This window comes from Aythya ferina (genome assembly GCF_964211825.1).
Source record: "Aythya ferina genome assembly, chromosome: 18".
Lineage (NCBI taxonomy): Eukaryota > Metazoa > Chordata > Aves > Anseriformes > Anatidae > Aythya > Aythya ferina.
Genome location: NC_140317.1, coordinates 6782963 through 6802472, shown reverse-complemented (window position 1 = coordinate 6802472; position 19510 = coordinate 6782963). Strand labels below are relative to the sequence as shown.

The 19510-nt window shown below is 40.7% G+C and overlaps 1 protein-coding gene across 4 annotated transcripts in view; it reads right to left on the bottom strand.

The window, feature by feature from the left end:
- Positions 1–19510, bottom strand: part of TEX2 (testis expressed 2) — a 50539-nt gene that overhangs the window by 19057 nt on the left and 11972 nt on the right. For 3 of the 4 annotated variants that reach the window (XM_084491892.1, XM_084491890.1, XM_084491893.1), the window contains exon 2: positions 7012–8666. In XM_084491892.1, coding sequence (XP_084348018.1) covers positions 7012–8640 — 1629 coding nt within the window. In that variant the 5' untranslated portion in view covers positions 8641–8666. Of the gene's footprint in view, positions 1–7011; positions 8667–18437; positions 18549–19510 lie in introns of those variants that run through there. The other variant, XM_084491891.1, reaches the window with a different exon arrangement.

Sequence of the window (19510 nt, the reverse complement as noted above, 5' to 3'; positions counted from 1 at the left end):
TGCAGAGCGTTTTGTGCTGTCTGCTTACACAAAGCACGGACATTTTAATCGCCAACAATCAAGGCAGAGCAAACAGCCTGCTGATAGACAACGCTGACTTTTTCATCGCCAACAATCATGGACTACAATGGAGTTTGCTTTAACACACCACCGCTGTTCAACATTATTTAACGTGTTGTGTAGCTTCACTGTTACAACACACAAGTCATATATGTGGATTCAATTCTATTTATTTCTGTGAAGTAAAAAACAAAAACAAACAAAAAAAAAAAACAAACACAGAAAACAATGAACAAACCCTGCTGTAACCAGGCTGTAGGTACGGGTTCTAACCACAAATGGGATGTTACCCCTAACATCTGGTTACAGGAAGCACAAGATAACTGGGGCAGAACACAAGCTGGAATACTCATTCAGAGAAGACAAATCTTCCTTCTCTTAACCCGCCAAACAACATACTTTGATAATGACTTCTAGGTAGAAACATCCAAGCCTTAATTCTGCAGACTCACTGTTCATTAACACCAACAGACAGTGAAAGAGGTGGACACTTCAACAGACGTTCTCTAGAGCATGAAGTGAAATGGCATCTTCACCCACACCTCGGTGCTGCTGGCAGGTGGCAGAATGGGGAACTGAACGGGCGATCGGGCATGCTTCAAAACAACAGCAAAGTTCTAGCTACATGCAAAACATCCAAGGTATTACTGCCGCATTTTAACTTCTTCAATAAGTTTCCACCCACAGACTAAAAAGCAAAATTTATTGTAATGCTCATTTGCTCCAGTGCCATACAATTCCTCAAAGCAGACAGCATGCCCTGTTGTAGATGCCATAGTAACAGTGGCATCTATGTTTTGCTTACTCCACCATCTAGTTCTATTTTCACTGTAAATCCAAAAAAACCCCTCCTAGATCAATTAGCATTCTTTTTATGTTCAGGAAAGATTAAGTCATTCATCTCTGCTCAGTTCCAAGCTGTCTCTTTATTAACAGCAATATCGATACTTGCTCTCTGAAGAAGCTTTGTGCCTGATTGTTTGCTTACACTGGGTCATATACAACAACCATATAGGAAACACAACGCATTAGGAAGGATTTTCTATAAACCATCAAGGTTCTGCACAGCATGGCTGCTGTTTGTTTGAGCATATCCTATTTCCTTCCTAGAAATTATTAGTCAAGACATCTTTGAGCAGACAGCAATTAACTTTCAGCCAGGAACTCCAGCTGGACTTACTGAAGCACAAGGACATCAAGTGACTTGCCTAGAGCCACTATGAGCCATCCGCTCTGTGCAGAACTGAAACATCCATATGGCTGGCAGACCTCTGGAGATCCTCCCACCTGCCCCCCAGATCAGATCTCTCAGCTATTTCTAGCTCAGACAACAAAATCTGGAGGCCTGCGGCCAGGCAAATGCACAGAGGAAAGTTTGTTGCCTTAAAAATTTGCCACCCCCTCCTGCAATGAAGTTCTACTGAAAAGGACACAAATGGCACAAAGAGGAAGGAATGCACAGAAGGGGCTCTTATTATGAAGTTTAGCCACACAAGCCACTTTTATAACTGTACTAAGCTATAATGTTATTTTCAGTAAGAGGGTTGGAAACCTCCCTGCATGTATGGTACCCAAAAAGGAAGGGGAAAATACCCTAAAGTTTCTTTAAAATCCTGCATGAGAAGGAAGCAGCTGAGCTCTCCAACACCAGCACTTGAGCTGAGCAGAGGACATGTAGCACAAAGACAACACCCGATTTACACATCGTTCTCGACTACCACAGCACCATACCAAGAAGTGAAAAGCCATCAAAATCCAAAGCTTCAAAGATGAAAAGCTGGGATTTGAGACGAGATGAACACCTTTGCACACGCATCAGATGCACAAACGTTGCTACACTTTCCCAGTAGCTATACAGCTCTTCTCCAAGACCTTTATAGTCACATCTGATTTTCTCTCTCCAACGTCTATTAAGATATCCTAAGTCCCATCTGCAATAAAAAGGAGCAAGGCACATCCTATAGTAAGTGACTTAACCAGGTTCAGTGAATGTCCTGTAGGAAAGGGGGCTGAACTGATCCAGCATGTCATCCACTACGCCAGCACCCATCCTATCCAGCTTCCTGCTGTTACAGTGCCAGTACCAGCCTTTCTGCCAGAAGATTTCCTGACACTACATAATTAAACAGCACTCTTGAGGATTCTCTGCCTCCTTAGTGTGTAAATTCTCCCTTCTGTTTTGGCATTTGGGAGCCCTGGAAATTCCCACCTGCTTTTCTGATCCCTGCCACGCGCCCACGCCTTCCACTTCAAGCAAATGGAGCAGCTCTATCATTTGCCAAACACACAGTTCTCCCCACTGCCGCCTCCCCTGCTCACTGAACCTAACCAACCAAGTGCTGCTCCTCACAGCACGCCCCTGGTTGTTAGCTCTGAAGAACCACTTCAAGACTCAATGACAACTTCCAGCTGCCTAAGGCACAGAGTTCAAAACCTAGGACCAATGCGAAGTGAACGCAGTTCCTGCCTTAAACAGCAACCTGCAGGGTGATTTCTATACAAGGAGATGACTGCTTCACGCATTTGAGGCATGGATCTAAAAAAGTAGATACAGGACATTAAATCGGGGGGGTTTCTTCTTCCAGACAGCACCTTGTCAACAGTCAGTATGAAAGAGATCCCGCATTATTACAAACCCTCCCTATACAGTTTCCTAATTTTGAAGGATGGGCTCTTTCCTTTTTCCATTCAACTTACAAGTTGTTTTGTAACACACAGAAACATAGCATGGCTAGAGGGGAATGCTAATAACTCAACAAGTGATGTTCACTGTTAATGAATATGAAAACACGGGCCAGACGCAGCAATATTTGTCCCATCCATCTAACAGTGTTAAGAGGGGATGACACCATCTGCCTTCTCATTTTCAGCATTCTTCATTTTTGTACAGTAAATTCTTTCACTTAGAATAAAAAAACATTTTGCTAAGGTTATCTAAGAAGCTTCCAAATTCATTCCAAGTCCTCATATTTTAAGAATAATTTAACAGAAATGCACCCACCCCTCTCTTTGCAAAAACAAATTGAAATGAAAGCACCACAATCCAAACAAGCCATTTTGCAATGCCTCTAAACAGAGAAGTTATGTTATCATAATGTACCAGCAATGGGCAAATTTTCCCAAACTACTGAAGCAACAATGGATTTCCTTGTGTAGTAGAGGAGAGACTGTATGATGTTTTTTTCATCCCAGCGAAGTTGTTAAAAATAAGAAATTTAGTAATTCAGGGAGGACAATGACCACAGTCATATGCTAGTCCGCAGCTGCTTGCCCTTTACACTGATCCTGTGATCTCCAGTTGTAAAGGTCAACAGTTGCTGCGAATTCACAGCCGAAACTAGGCGAAAGTGCCTCCCGCTCAGTTTAGTAGCTAACCTGAAACAAGCAGCTGGTTAAAATATTGGGAGGCAGAGCTTTTTTAACAAAGGTCGTGGATAACAGTAAAAAACACAGACGCAGTAACAGGATCTGGCCCCATTGTTAGAAAGTGGAGACTGAAATTCTGGCTTTCAAATGGCACTAAGTTATCTGTCAGAGCAGCGCCACCAACTACTGCAGCCCTCTGGGGAATGCAGGCGGCTCTGCAACACCAGCGCCCCCATAAAATGCCTTGAAAAGGTCTAAAACATTTTACTTTTCTGCTTTCATACCTCTAGGCTGCAAATTGTTCAAATTGCAGTCCGACAGAGTAATTCATGCGAGTAAGCAGGGCAGAGTCAGGCCCTGTATCAGCCTTTTTCAGGTTATTTAGTTGAAGGCCTCAGGCACACTACACCCTCAGCCAAGCGGTGAGAATCACAAAAGGCAGCCTTACACAGGGCCTGAGGACACAGACCAGGTCTGCCAGGGAATAACACACACCTGAAGCCCCTTATTGCTATGATATATCCAAATACATACATAAAAGTACCTGCCAACTTCACAATAAGAGCCCAAGTCTGGATATAACTGCCCCCAGAGCTTCTTAGTGATATTAGCAGATTAGTTATCAGTCAATATCATTAAACATCACCACCAAATGCTCCAGCATGGAAATTCAGATGTTTTTCAGACCAATTAAATCACACTAATTATGTGAGTCTCTCCTATTACCACTATTTTACAACGATGCAATAGTATTTTGCTTGATAAATGGGGCAGAACACAATGCACGATTTGAGCTTCTGCTGACATGGAGTAAAAGGTATAAAACGGGCACAAGTTTCCACCGCCTTAACTGAAAAATACATTTGTCTGCCAGAGGCAACTCAAACATGAAATCCCTCAAGTGATACTCAGGAACAGTATGCTGGTAAAATGCCTTCTCTTTCTGCACAGCCGGGGTGCTAAATGCAGGCACTGCCAACACGGTCTTCTCCTGAAAGTTCTTCCTAATGGAAAAGATAAATTTATCATTTCCATTTCAGCTGTTACTTAAAACCTTTTGTATCAGCCAGCACAACACAAGGGAACATGCATTTGGAAACGCCAATAAGGAAGTCAGAAAAGCCTAATGCATTATAAAACAAAATCAGCAAACTGTGGACAAAGGCAGAAAAAAATAAAAGGCAAGGGAAGCTAGAGAACTGAGTACCACGGGAATGAAAGGGCAAGAAAACAAGCACTGAAACGTGCATTTTCTGGTCTTGTTCTCCCCCAATACCAAAGTCATTAGAATGAAATAAACATAACAAGCATACAAACTGGGGAAAAAAAGGAACTTTGACTCCAATCAACTGAAGCACACACTAACCACCACAGTGTTTTATTCTTTCGTATTGCAAAGGAACAATTTTCAGGGAGAAAGCACTCATGTTCAGGTATTTTGGCAATTGTTGAGGGGAATTTTCTGCCTGATCTTGAAATTCAAGGAAAACACAAACTTCTCAGACAATATTTACATGGGAGAGCATGCGTACATACCTGTGCAAAAATAGCTTGACAGCACTTGGGCAGAATCCCAACTTTTAGAGCCCTGCAAAGGGATCTTGCTTACAGCTTTTGTCATACTGGCACAAAAGCAGTTCAGGCCAGAATACAAGACTAACAACTTCTTAAGAAAGCATCTTCATGCAAGAGTATCGAGTTTGATTTTCCCATATCCGTGTGAGTTTTGTTACAGATTAAATCTTTCTCCCATTTTGCAGAGGAACTAAACCACCCATTGCTCATTTTGACAGAGAAAAATTGAAAATATTTGTACGAAGGAGGAATAACTTGGGATCTCCTAAATCATATTATATTGTTCCATTGCAATATGGGTACTGCACTGTTTTTTAAACTCCTGAACGATCAAAAAGCCCTTTTATAGGTCTTTACATATTAAAGACAATTACTTTGTGTTCACAAGCACAAAAAATACTCATCAGGTTACACAAAACAGTAATCTACATTCATACAGACTCCTCTGCACGGTGCATTCCTTGCCTGTAGCCATCCCTTCAAACATATCTCCTGGATAAAAGCATTAAAACATATTTTAAAGGTTCCTGCTAACATCTCAAAGAGCTGGCTTAGCAGCAGCCAATGATTACCAGGATCTTTACCAGCTGTCACGTTATCAGGGCAAATTCAGACGGAGGGTCTTAGCACCCAATCAAAAAGGACAGAACTGAAAGTTTGTTAAGATTGGTACGTGTAAGCAGAGGGTATATCAAATGGGCAGAGAGGAGCGTTCAGTCTGCATTCACAACAACAAATTAAAGATTACAACTCATTCCAGTCAAGAAAATTAAAGAACACCAAGATAGCGTCAGGGCTAAGCATGCAACTGCTGCCTGTACCCAGCAAAAACTGGCTTTTCTACCCCATTGCTCCAACTTTTCAGTTACCTAAAGATACATGAGATTTATTATTAACACAAAACAAACTATAGATTCTACAGCATATAACCAATATTGCATGGATTTCAGTCCATGCAACCTTTTTGTTGTCACACTACTGAAGGTGCACCTCCAGAAAGCGCAGGATGGATTTAATATTTACACAAATAAAAGAAAGCATTCAAAAATACTCAGAGAAACAAACGATACCAAGTGAAAGCTGTGCAACTATTATTTTGAAATTCTCCTCTTAAACATTAGAAACTAGTGTGTGCTTTACCATCTATTTTTTTTTCATTAGGAGAATATTATTTTAATCCATCAGAGATGTAGATAGGAGAGGCAGGAGGGGAGCAAGGAAGAAACACAAAGCACTTCACACAACTAGAGTGGTTGTACAGATCACAACTAGACAGACAGCAAAGTGCCAGACACATGGAAGCAACAGCCACTCACAGAGTCTGGACAAGAGGAGATGGGGAAGGGCCAAGGGGAGGGAGAAGAAATTTTTTAAGAGCTTCATTTAGAAGTCAGCTCTCAAGCACACATTATACTGAAATGTAATCCAGATTATACAGTACAACATCCAGGATATCATCGTGCAGAGCCAGAGACATCAAAACATGCAAATATGCCCCTTTCATTACTCGTTCCTCCTCCCATTCTAATCAGCTACTGTTTGTGGAGAATCCATATGCTCTCCGACAATCTGTGCTTTACGTGAATGCAGCACTCTTGGAGCTTCTCAGACTGAATGGACAAGACAAACTATTGCCTAGACAGTAAAATACCCCAGGAACAGAATACATCTCCCAAAATACTGCTTCAAGCACTAATGTTATTTTACACACTGAACTCTGACACTAGTTGCTCTCGGTATTTGACTGGGATCATTTCAAATCCATCACCAAAACAACTTTCTCTTTTAGTTTTGAAGCAATTCTGTTTTTCTGCTAATCCTTAAGGACACTGAAGTCTTATATTTTCTTGGATACTAAACCATTTTAGTATCTGCCTGCCAAAGCCACGTGACCCTGAAATAATACTCTAACCACAGTTGGTGATAATTCAGCTCGCTCGCACCTTTAGAATATCTGGTTTACTGCTTCGACACAAAATAATGCATAGTGATAAAATGCCATGACCTCACCTTCAGTATTTCAGGTTCTTTGATGTCCAGAGCTCCTGTATTCCACTGCTTTTTCCTACTTCCATGCAATTTGAGATATTCGTGAGTACGTGGAATAAGCAGCCAAATCACACAGACAGCTGTCATAAATCCAAGGGCCATTCCAAACAAGAGTCCACTTAAGTAGCCAGGGAGAGGGATAATAAAGTAAGCATAGACTAACAGTGTTAAGAAGTATAAAGTTTTCACTGGTATTCTAGGTTGTTGCACATCCAGATTAGTTTCATCTTCACTACTGAGCATAGTACCGTTTTCCTCAGTCATCTCAGGATCGAGCAAAGTTTCAGTAGGTTTATCAGTTTTGCTTTCATCCTCTATCAAGGAAAAGTCTTCAGAATAAAGTTCACAAAACTCCTCATCCTCTCTGCTTGCTAGTGCAGACAACGAACATTTTTCAAGTACGAGTGAAGTTTTCGAACTCATGTCCTTTGTGTTTGCAGACTGAGAGCTTTTGGTCTCTGCCTCTTTTGTGTGTTCCTCGGCTGTTTTTGACTGTTCGTTCTTACTCAGGTTAGAGTCACTACCATAGAAGTCCCCTTCAGAATCACATTCTTCTTCCTTAATGCTGTAGTTGTTATTGCTTTCCAAATGGCCATTCAAACTGGAAAGGTTTGAGAGTTCTGAAGCACTTGAAGATAAGGCTTTGGGCCTGTGGCTACTACTTTCATCACCCATTATTTTACTGAGCAGCTGAAAAGGCTCACAGATGACTTCAGAAAGGCGTCTTTTAGTGTCTTCAATTTTAGCCTCCATTTCAGGTACTTTAAAAAAGGAACGAGTGTCAGAGGGAGATGTTAATGGAGATGAGGGGGCAGTTTTAGAATCACCACCTGTAGCTCGAGGTTGAGTGAACTGTTTGAACAGATGCAAGTTCAGTTTTGAGTCTGGCGGTCTGTAAGACACAGCTTCAGATTCTTGTTTAGAAGTGTCCGTAGACAGAGATTTCACTAAGGTTTTCATTAACTGTCTATGTCTCATCGGTGGGGTTGGTTCTTTTGGTTCCACATCTGTTGAAAGGGACTTGACTAAACCCTTAAAAGGTTTTGAACTAGAAACTGTGGACGATGCACTAGAGCAGACAACTGATCTGGAAGGAGATGAGGATGGGGAAGACGACAAGCTGGCTTTCTGTTCAACAGATGGTGACGCACCTGGTAAGCTAGACGTGTGACATGAATGTGATGAGGGAGACAGGACTAGTGGCACTGCACTGAATACGTGAGATGCAGAAGGAGAATCCAGCAGCTTTACACTGTCTGCCGTTGGCAGAACTGCAGGTGATGAGGACAGTAGAGATGCAGAGTTGGCCATGTTAAGCGAGGTAGCTGGACCAGAAAAATCATGGCCGGTATGCTCAAAGCAGAGGTCTTCCTTGGCTTCAAGTGCTGTTACAATGCTTTGGTCATCTAGTTCCTCATCAAAAAATTCTTTAAACTCCTCTTCCTCCTCTTCTTCCTCCTTCCCAAATGCAGAGAAATGAATAGTGATGGTTTCTCGGGAGACAGATCGTTGGACCTGCACTTTTGGTGCTGACTGCTTTGAGGACATTTCACCAGTTTTCTCTGCATGGCTACTGTTCTGACTTGTCATTGCAGGTCCCAGAGACGTGTCTGAGTCTGTGAAGAAAATGTAAAACTATGTTAATTTTTTTTATTTTCCTCTCAAGTACCCATATTTTCAAGTGTTAAGCCAAACACAAGAGAGAGGTTACATGCAACAGGTCACTCTTTTAGAAAACTAAAACACTGAACATTTTTCATCTCAGTGGGTTTAAAATTGTCTAGTCAAATTATAGCCCATTATTAAAGAAATTGACTTTAGATACATTTATTACATTCTTACAGCAAAACTGCTAGCAACAAAAGGACACTCAGTAGAGGAAATGTTCTCACAGATAGAACGTCACTTTTTCAAAATGCTGATCTCTGATCAGTTTGGTACATGTCAGCTGTTTTTACAATAGATAAACTAATATACCCACAATGTACATCAGCTATAGCTACACAGTATTTCAAGCATTTTATCGACCCCTGAAAGTGGACTTAGACTACATTTTCATGTAAAGCAGATAGGCAAGTCAAGGTACTGGTGACCATACTCAAAGATGGACCAGGAATTAAAAGATTAGCTCTGCCCTTCTGGCTGTGAAGCAGCACTTTATCTCCATTGTCAAGACAGCAAGTTTACCATGTTAGTAACTGAATTATTTTTCAGGAGCTGTTAAAATGCTGCAATCAAACTGTCACACTGAATTAACGAGAGGCCTTTGCTGATGTTTAAAGAGCTGTTCAGAAGAATGATTATGTAGTGGTGAAGAGATGTGTCCTTCACAAACAGCAGAGGTATTGAAGATTGCATTATCCAGCAAGCCAGTGCCACCTGTTTGTCATCACCTTTCCACTAAAGGTTGTAGCCCTTTACAGCCACTAGTGGAGTTGTTCATGTAAACACTTCTTATGCTGTCAGTAAAATGAGCTGGGTTAAACATTTTATAATAACAGATCTTTGCTAACTGGCTCATCCAGTCACACTGGATCAGAAGACAGTATCTATCCAAAACTTCATACTCAGCATGGTTTTCCTTTTTATGGCTCCTAAATTGTTGACTAGTTGATTTCTTGCTTCTTCTAGCACTTGCATGCTTTCCAGTAAGGTTATACAGAAGGAGTTGGCTTCTGTCCTGCAAACCCTTCAAAAAGTTAGTTTTGGTTTTGATTCAGTTCTGCTACATCCATCAGGGAGGCAGCAGGGGCACAAACAAGAACAAGCTTTCAGAACCTAGTCACACTTTCGCTTGTCACCTAACGAGACAAAATTCTGCCTCAAGATCAGATTCTGGCTCCCAGCTTTTACTGTGGAACTGTTCTGCCACTGATGAAGATGTTCCTCTGGCTCACTTACGACTCAACAGATCGTCAGCTTCCTGCCACTTCTGTGGGTCAAGTAGTTGCTTTACCCAGACAGTAAGAACTGTCAGTTATTCAGAAGTTTAGAGATATTACACATATGACCAATAAATGCATAACTCGGTGAATTCTGAAGTTAGTGAGAAACCTAAGTCTTCCATTTCCTGGCTGGACCAGCACACCTGGGATCTGCCAGCACACACAACCCACACTTCCTATAGACACGGCTCCATTTCACGTCGGTCAGACAGCAGACTTCTTTTTTAAAGACAAATGAACCAAGTTTATTTTGGAGAGTTAAAAAAAACAACAAACACACACCACAACACTGGACAAGATACTCCATTTCTATTTGCCTAATGCTGGATCATCAGCTCTTGCATGTCTCTAGCATTTTGTGCTAGTGGTGAAACTGCAGTACTGGCAAATCAAAATTCTGAAAGGACAAAAAATACCCACACGTCTTCCAGGTGATTCAGCCATTACAACACTATACACTACGGAAGGAGGAAAAAACACACACTCAAGGCTTGCACTTGCATATGATGCTACTGTCATTGGCACAAAATGGCTGACCCTTTCTTTTTTGCCCCCGCTCAGAAGAGTACTAATGTGTTACTTTTAAATCAGATACAAATTCACTGTTTTGCTTTGATCTTTAGCACACTACATTTACACTGTACAGTTAATTACCTTGTGTTTAAACACCAGTTGCCATGCTGTGCTAATGCAGTGCTAATTACCTGAAACAGATGAAGTTTACTTGCACAGACCAAATGTACTGAAAAAAGATTTTGCTGCTTCCTGAACAAGCAAGATTGTTTTACATCATGATTAACTAGTTATCGCAGAAAGGAAGGAAATTCTTTGTTAGACAATATTTCTCTACCCTTAAACATGTTTCCATAACATGAATTATGTCTTATGAAAGCACATACTTAAATCAACACCATCAACAGGGCAGCAGGAGAAAACTAACATAACCCAACCACACTTGCACTCTGACATCCTTAGCCCATGACTGAGAGGGGGTAAGTGTAGCATCCAATGCCCTCAACAGCTGGTCCAAGTGGCATTTCAGTTGAGGAGAGTGGTTTGCAGGAACGACCACTTCTATTTGGGCCAGTAAGTGATTTTTAGCCTTGTGTGATCTTGCTGGTACTTTATAAATCAACCCTCATTGCTTCCACTTTTGATTATCCCTCACTTCCTTCCCAAGCTGTTTAAAAGTGCTGCCTCCTGCCCAAGGTCCCAGCAGCCCGTCTGAAGGGGCACAACTCCAAACCGACCATTTGCAGATCACAGATACTTACAGGAATGTATTTTGCCATTGATCCTTCTTTTTCAAGCTACACTATGCCCATCTCCCCTGCTGCCTTCTTAGTTTTTGTTGTTGATTTTAAATATGCACAGTATCAGTTTTATTTACAGAGCAGTCAGTCCTGAATACACCTTAGATCCTCAGGCTTCAAACAATTCAAAACATGAACTTTTACCTGTAAGGACAGGAGGCTGATAAGAAAAGTCCTTTCCCCACAAAAGCCGGAACTTCGTATGCTTTTGCAGGGTGGAACAAGAGCGCCACGCAACTAACTACTGCTGCTTCCACTTGTGAATTAACCACCTGCACTCCCTCCATGGGCCTAACAACAACAGGCCCTGGTCCTTGCCCACTGGCATTATTTCCACAGTGCTGCCACAGCCGGCAGCAGGAAGCCGAGCCAAGAGCACACGCGTGCTACCTGGGAATAGGAGAATTTTCTGTTGAGCCCTTCCCCACTGAGCCGGGATGCTGTGCGGTGCAGTAGCTGAGGATGTACTTTCCGCTCGGCTGCCAACACATCGCCACCACGCCGTGATTCACCTGCTGACGAACAGGAACACCCAGGGAGAGACCAGGTGTTGGGCAGCGCTTGGTCGACTTAGGCCACGACACCTTTTAAAAGCCTTGCAACACCGCTCTTAGCGACACCAGGAATGACTAATTGGGATGCCTGCTAATGAGGGAGCGTTTCTGTATTTGTCTCATAGCACCCCCACCCCCAGTTCACCTTATGGTCTCGCACATGTCACAGAAAGGGCTCAACAGAATCAGCTTTGATAACTCCCTTTCAAAGACAGGAAGAGGAAAAAGCATCAGATATTTTTGTCTTCACGATCCTGGGGGGTGGCAGGGTAGGGAGAGTGTTTATAGAAATAGCCAAGCACTCCAGCAATCTGCTTTTGCCCAACAGCACTCTGCTTTCCCCAGAACTGGCAATCCCTTTTCCCTGCAGCAGACAAACATAAAACCCATCCTCCTTCACCTGAGCCCTAGAAACCATTGAATCTATCACTGAGAACGCATGCAGCACAGCAGCAGAAGTCTATTGGCTTCCCCTACACAGATAGGGGACATAAATCATTCCCTTATTTACTGCATAAGAAGTATTATGGGACTGAAGAAATCCATCTTTTGCTTCACAAAATCATGTTGCTTTTTCAGAAGCCTGGGAGAGAAAGTTATTTATGGTACTACTACTTGTCCAAATGGCTTGTTTACCTTAATTACCTGTACCTTTACCATTGTGTATGACATATCTACAATGTATGTTTATATCCATTCTGCTCTCTAACAAAGAGATCAACAATTTCTTCAACAGAAGCCATTCTGCCAAAGGAAACATTCAGAAGCTACAGCTTTTCCAGCAAGCCACAGGAAAGCTCAATCCACAGTGCAGGTAGAAGAGAACTCAAAAAAAAATCCTGCATTAATTTTGCTAGCACATGACTTCTGGCTATGGTAGTGGAAATTTTAGAACTCATTTTTTGATTCTGCATTACTGGTGGGCAGGGCTAGGTTTCAACCTGGGATGTATTCCTTTGGTTGCAACCACAGCTACGGGGGGTAGGGAGCACACACAGAAAGCAGGATAAGGCTTGCAAAGCAGATTACACTGAAAAGAAGACTAAAGCACTGGGCCTTCCCTGCTGATTAGAGGGATATCAGCAATTAGAAGATTCATGGAATATATGTGTATGTATAAAGAATAGAACATGATGTCCAAAATAAGTCTGCTTTTCTCCTGTCTGCACACTAGGATGCAACTTGGGTGCATCCAGGATGTTTACCTGGGCATTCACTCCCTCTCATGGCTCACAACCCCATGGTGCTCAAAGCACACCACAACACGTCTTCTCATCTTGTCAGGCAAACTCTGATGCACATACGAACTAGCAATAACAACACTTTAAGCAATTCACGTGTACAAATGCCTTCTACTCAAACCTTCTGCATCACAAGAGGGACTAGGTTTTATTACTTTGAAGTCCATAGGTAAAAAAAAAAAAAAAAAAAAAACACAATAAAACAAACAATATCCAGTCCCCTTCCAAGTATTGAGAATAGACTGAGATTTACTTCTGTTTGCATATGCTTTCAGAGCTCACAAGTTAGAATAACCGTCACATATTTACCTCAGGTCAAAGTTGCACATACCACAAGTATTCTACCCACCCCATACACGGTTCAACTGAGTCACATTTAGGAATTAACTAAGGGAAATTCAGAAGAGCAATTCAAAGTTTTTTGTAATCCTTCAGTTGGAGAAACAGAACAGATTGGGTAACTGAATTCACACATATTGCAACAGGCCAACAATTCCAGTCACACTGCTGTAACTTAATGCAACATCCACCCAAGGGGGAAAGGGCATCCCCTATCAGGAGAACACATACAGAAAAACTCGTAGCAAGGTTCAAAACCTGGCAGAGTATTTGGGGCTCCTAAACACAGATCAGAAAAAAAAAAGTGCTTTATACAAAACAGGAATTTATTTCCTGCTGAGTAGAAAGCCTTACAGGTTATTAAAAACATTTTAATACTTTTCCCTTTATCTATTAGTTGCATCAGAAGAACAAGCCCTAAATGCTACCCAGGAAGCCACTAATTTGACTTCATGCAGATCGCCACCACAGTTCAAAGGGAAAAACGCTTCCAACTGGTCACGCTTCTGCTTTCACCCACAATCCTGTGCCACTGCTCTTTCAAGAGGCAAACCTCCTGGGAAATTACCATCTCCTAGGCTGAGGAAAAATGTGGCTCTTCTTTAGGACTGACATAGATCTTTTTTTTCTTTTGGGTTACACAGTAGTCATTTCCAAGCTTCAACTTGTACATAGGGAAATCATTCATACACTAAATCTACTCTCCATTTGGGTAGCAAGGAGCAGTGAATTTGTTTGAGACTATCTTTGCAACAGCTATGTGTTGAATTGCTACGGAAGATGTTACATTAACATCGGACAGGACGACTCCAATGCATTAAGCCACTAGTTCTGAAGCAGGCTAGAAGCATGCCAAATGTCTCCCAGTTCAAGAATACCTAACCTGCACAAGCCAATTTGACCCAAGATACCTATTTGCTCTCAGAAATTACAAATTCCAGCTGATTTAATAGAGACTTAGCCAGTATCTTCCTCCAAACACTGAGTGATATGGGAGGATTGTTGCTATTCTTTAAACTCACTTAAAATAAATAACAAAACTCACCGTCTGTCAAAATCCCTTCTATTAAGAGCTAGAAGTCTTCATTTCAGGTCCTTCAAAACAAAGCCATAGGTATTAATGAGCCTATCTGTTACAGTATTGATTTAGGCAACATTTTAAATCAGAAGCTTACACCTCCAATAATCTTACACCACTACTTTGCCAGAGAAGTAGCCTCAAAAGCCAATTCCAGTGTATTTAGTCCAGAATGATCTCACTGAAGTGGAGATCACAGCTCATGGGACTTTATCTGCCACATAAATTTCATCTCATTGAACACATTTACACCATAAGAGACAAAACAGGACACAAAACAAAACAAAACAAATTTCAATACCCTTTCCTATTCCCGTTCAAGTTTCTTATTATCACAAATGAAATTCCTCTGGAATCTGAATGAGTTAAAGGAGTAATAGGTATTAACCATGGAATACATTAACATCCACTAGTCATTAATTTTAAATGAACTACACAAAAACCATTGGTAATTACCATCACCCGATCACCCTGTGAAATCGGTGTGTCAGGGATCTGGTTACCCAGCCTGATGGTAGCACTTTAAAGCTCACCATCCAACAGGAGTGAGAAAAAAGTTTGTGCACCTGGATTTGAGATATAGAAGGAAAAAAAAAAACAAAAACAAAAACAAAAAAAAACAACAAAGGAACAAAATAATTGTAAAATCTTTATATAGAAAATCTGGAGTTACAGATAGGGAAAGACAGACTTGCAAGAAGCACAGAAATGAGGAATTTGATATCAATCAAGTAACATTAGAATACAGTCCAATGTGTTCTACAGGAGCCAACATGAGGATCACAGAAAATACTTCACACAGGCAGTGCCACCCTCTATACAGCACATATACACTACTATATACATACACATCTTCCATAGCATGTACCTCTAGCAGAGGTCAAACAGATTAGTTAAAACAGGTAAAATACCTCTATGAGGAGTTCTTCCTGAGCCTCATAAAAGAAGGATTACGTTTTTGTGCAAATGCATTGACGATTAGAAAAATCCAAGTTAAATAATCATTGTTTAGCTATGTTCAGGAATACCTGAAATCTTGCTTAGGAACTTTCATTTATAACGAGAACTATAAATCTACCAGAGGTACACGAGGGGTTGTTTACCAAAATCTAGGACAGAAAGGTCAAATAAAAACTGCAATGGCAAATAAATAGTCTTTTAAAAATCCCAGTAATTTTGAAGACAAGCAAAATTAAAAAGGTCCTTACTACGTGCTCGTATCTAAAATGCTTCAAAAATTATAAAAAAAAAAAAAAAAAAAACTGTTAGATGTTAGCCAAGTGAGTCTATTTCTATCTTTGCATTTTCCCCAAAGACCTAAAAAAGGTCAGCTACCACATTAGTTTTTCTGCCTTCACCAAACAATTACTTATTATTCCTTCCCATTCTCCTTCCATGACACATCACTTGTACCAAGGACTTCATAAAGCTGCACTAGAGTTTAATTTTGACAAAAAAGCAAGCAGTTAAAGGTTGTCAAAAAAAAAAAAAAAAAAAAACAGAAAAAAAAAACCTTGTCTTTTCTGAAGACTGAAGTGAAATAATTTAAAAGAAATTGAACATTTCCCCTAGTAGGAAAAAAAGAGAAGTTGATCCAAAAAGAGAAAATATGCAATAAATCAGTGGGTGGAGAAGAGTCACTGTAATTTACAACTTATTGCAATACTTATTCTTTTTAAAAACAAGAACATACAGAACACAGAAGCATGAGGAGCTTACTACAAACAAAGAATTGCAATTGCAGGACAGCAGAGACTCCCAGGCTCCTCATCCCTTCCACCCGTGGGCAAAACCATGTCTGTTCTGCTGGGCTTCAGAGGCAAGCCACAGTCTGCAGCCAACAAAGCAACTCCCATCAGCACCAGATTAAGAACAGGGACAGCAGCAAATCTGCCAAAGCATGAGACATGGGAGCTGGGAAACCATGCCTCTGGCAGTTAGCACAGTGCTTTTAAGTCCCCAGAGCTGGGAGCTGAGGTCTGTCAACACAGAGGCAAGGAGGACTTCTGCAGCTCCACCGATCCGATGACATGTCTAGGCAGAGGCTGCTGCCTTACCATCATCTTAACGTAGCATTTTCCAATTGCTACAGGTGAAATATTATTTTGCAACAGAACTGCTTCTCTGAAATTCCAAGAAGTCAGAAGAGGCACAGAGGGAGCGTCTGTAGTGCCAGACGCACGTTGAGCCCGCAATCTGGTTCTTCACCTGCAGCTCTTCAAGAAGTCTTTTCTTACAGACAAATCTCCAACACTTCAGTGAGATAAATATGTATTATCCTCCCTTCAAAACTTTAACTGTGCAGAATACAAAAAGCCCTCCTACACAAGTTCAGAGATGCTCAATGGAGCTGTGTGCTGAAACCTTCAGAAAACATTCCCACCAAGCACAATTCCAACACAACCTCTACTGATGTTTCCTCACCAGTAACGATGCTCCTGGTGAAGCTCCAGTACAGTGAGCATTATACCTGTTAGTCAAGCACTTGGAAAAGAATGGCTGTAGGATCCGGAAGTTGCTGTTACCATACAGTCAGCGAGTAAACTATGATTTTATTTTTAACAGATTCCTCATACTTTCAAAACCACTTTCTCTGCTCTTTGTGTAGATGCAAATTGCAAGGAAGCATATTTTCACTGAAGGCTTACTCCTAGTTCGCACGAAGAACAAATAAAAATTCTAGCACATTATACTTTCTCCATTCATGTCCTCTTCTCCTATGAACTACTTCATTCTTGTTTCTCAAACATTCATAATTGCAAGCAACACAAAGCATCTTTTCCATCCAAAAGATCTTTGTTCAGTATACCAGAGTCAACTCAGGATTTAACAGTTCACAGTCACCTTATACTAGCTCATTCCCTCAACAGAAAAAAAATAAATAAATAAAATAAATAAATAAATCACACAACCAAATCCCCCTTCCAACACAGGTTTTGGAGATTTAGTCAATTGTAATATCACATATAGCTATCTTAAAAAAGGATATTCAAATACTTATTTTTCCAGGTAACTAGTTGCTGGGATCAAAATTAACCCCCCAAAAAACTAATTTGGTCATGAGTGAAAAGAGAAGCACCCCAGAAAAGTAAAGGTTTAGAGACTTTGATCTGAAAACTCCTGCAGCAATGGATTTAGAAATAAACGTATTAGAAACAGAACACGAGGGGTCAGCTTCTGGCACAGCTTTTTCCAAAGCCAGCTTTTTCCACTTAGGAGAGCAGTTGTTTCAACTCTTTTCTCTTCCCTTATACTACCTGGCTGAAGCAGCCTCTTCAGGGTCACCCTGCCAAGCCAAAATAATCCACCGGTCCCTTAACAATTCTGAACAATAAACAAACAACTGCTGCATCTGTTCTCTTCTAAAAGGGAGGAGAGAACAAATCAGAATTACCTGGCGCTGTAGAATGTCTGCATCTTTACAGAAAATTTGTTCATTATTAAAGAAAAAAATAATCAAAAAGAGATCTACACCCCTCAAAAAATTACATCTGATTGAGAAGGCAAACAGTGAGGTACAATACTATGCAATGCAGCATTGTAACTCTCTCCTTGTCTCTGTGGAGAGAAAAAAAAGAATCAACTCCTCATTAATCTGATGAAAGATTATCTAAAACCTCTTTGGATTAGTCCACAGTTGAAAATGCTGTCCACATCACTGATTAAATTAAAGGTCACTATAAAAAAAACTTTAGGGGAAATTTTGTCTAAGTGACTTATAGAAAAGCATGTTTCCAAAACAAAGAAAGACAAGCTGCCCTAAATCCTAAATTAAAAATGACTTATCAGAATTGTGTTAGACTCATTTTTCCCAACAATTCAAATGCGCATTAATAAGTAAAATTTCATGCAGGTATCAAGTGAGTGTTCAGGAACCTCGTTACATTTACATACACTTCATTATGTTGTATACCCACATTATATCAAACTAAAACTCATGTCTTGTTAGGATGCTTCTCCTAAAAGGACTTTTGTGAGGTGTTATGTTCTTGAACTTCTTTATTGTTTCCCTCCTCCCCACAAAAGCCCTGAAAATGGCAAAATACAAGTAAGCACAAACATAAGATACATCTAGACAAGACAGATGCATTAACACACAATTCTACACTAATTGACACCACTCCACTCGATCAGGACATCCAAGAGCCAGGTAACAGAAAAGCTAATTCAAGCTTTAATCATTACATTGAAGATTAGGGTGGTTGGGGGGGAGGAGAACACAAAAACACCCCAGTGTCAATGTTCACAGCAACTGCAAAATTAAAAGAGTCATCACATGCCTTCGTAAGAGAACAGCAGAAAGGACCACATTAAAAATAAATATCTGTCCACATTAAGCTAGACACAGATGAGCAATGCCAATTAATAACTTGAAGTCTGGGTCTTCATATAAGATGTAGTTATGAAAGATCACTGAAAAAAGGAATGGAATCTACAGATTGGCAAACTGTACCCCATAGCTATCTAAAGACATTATTTTTTGCACTGGATTTTTAATGATTCATAAAACCATGCATTTCAGATCTATAAGCTTTATTCTGACTTCATGTTTTGCAGAGGACTAACAGCAGAACCAGTGCTTTAGGGCTTTGTTATCATAAGAATGTAGTACACAGTCATTTTTCTTTATTTCTCAGAGATGCTTTCAAAATTAGAGACAAGAGGTTCTCAGGTTCAACTAAACAACACTAACACATTTAGTGCTAGAACGTATTTTGGTTTGGACAAGGAACACGGCTCTCAGCTGCAAAGTAACAGCTCAAAAAAAAAAAGTTTAAAAAAAAAATGAAGAGCTACAGAACCACAACTGACCAGCGATACCCTACATATGTATTTTATTGTCTAAGTATATTCCAAAAGGCCACAATGGTAAAGGAAGACATGAAAAAAACAAAGGGGGGGAGGAGAAGAATCCTTCTACTCAACTTCTCACAGAGCAAACCAAGCCCAACAGCTGCAGCACCTTTGCAGTTAGGGTGCACTCAGTGAG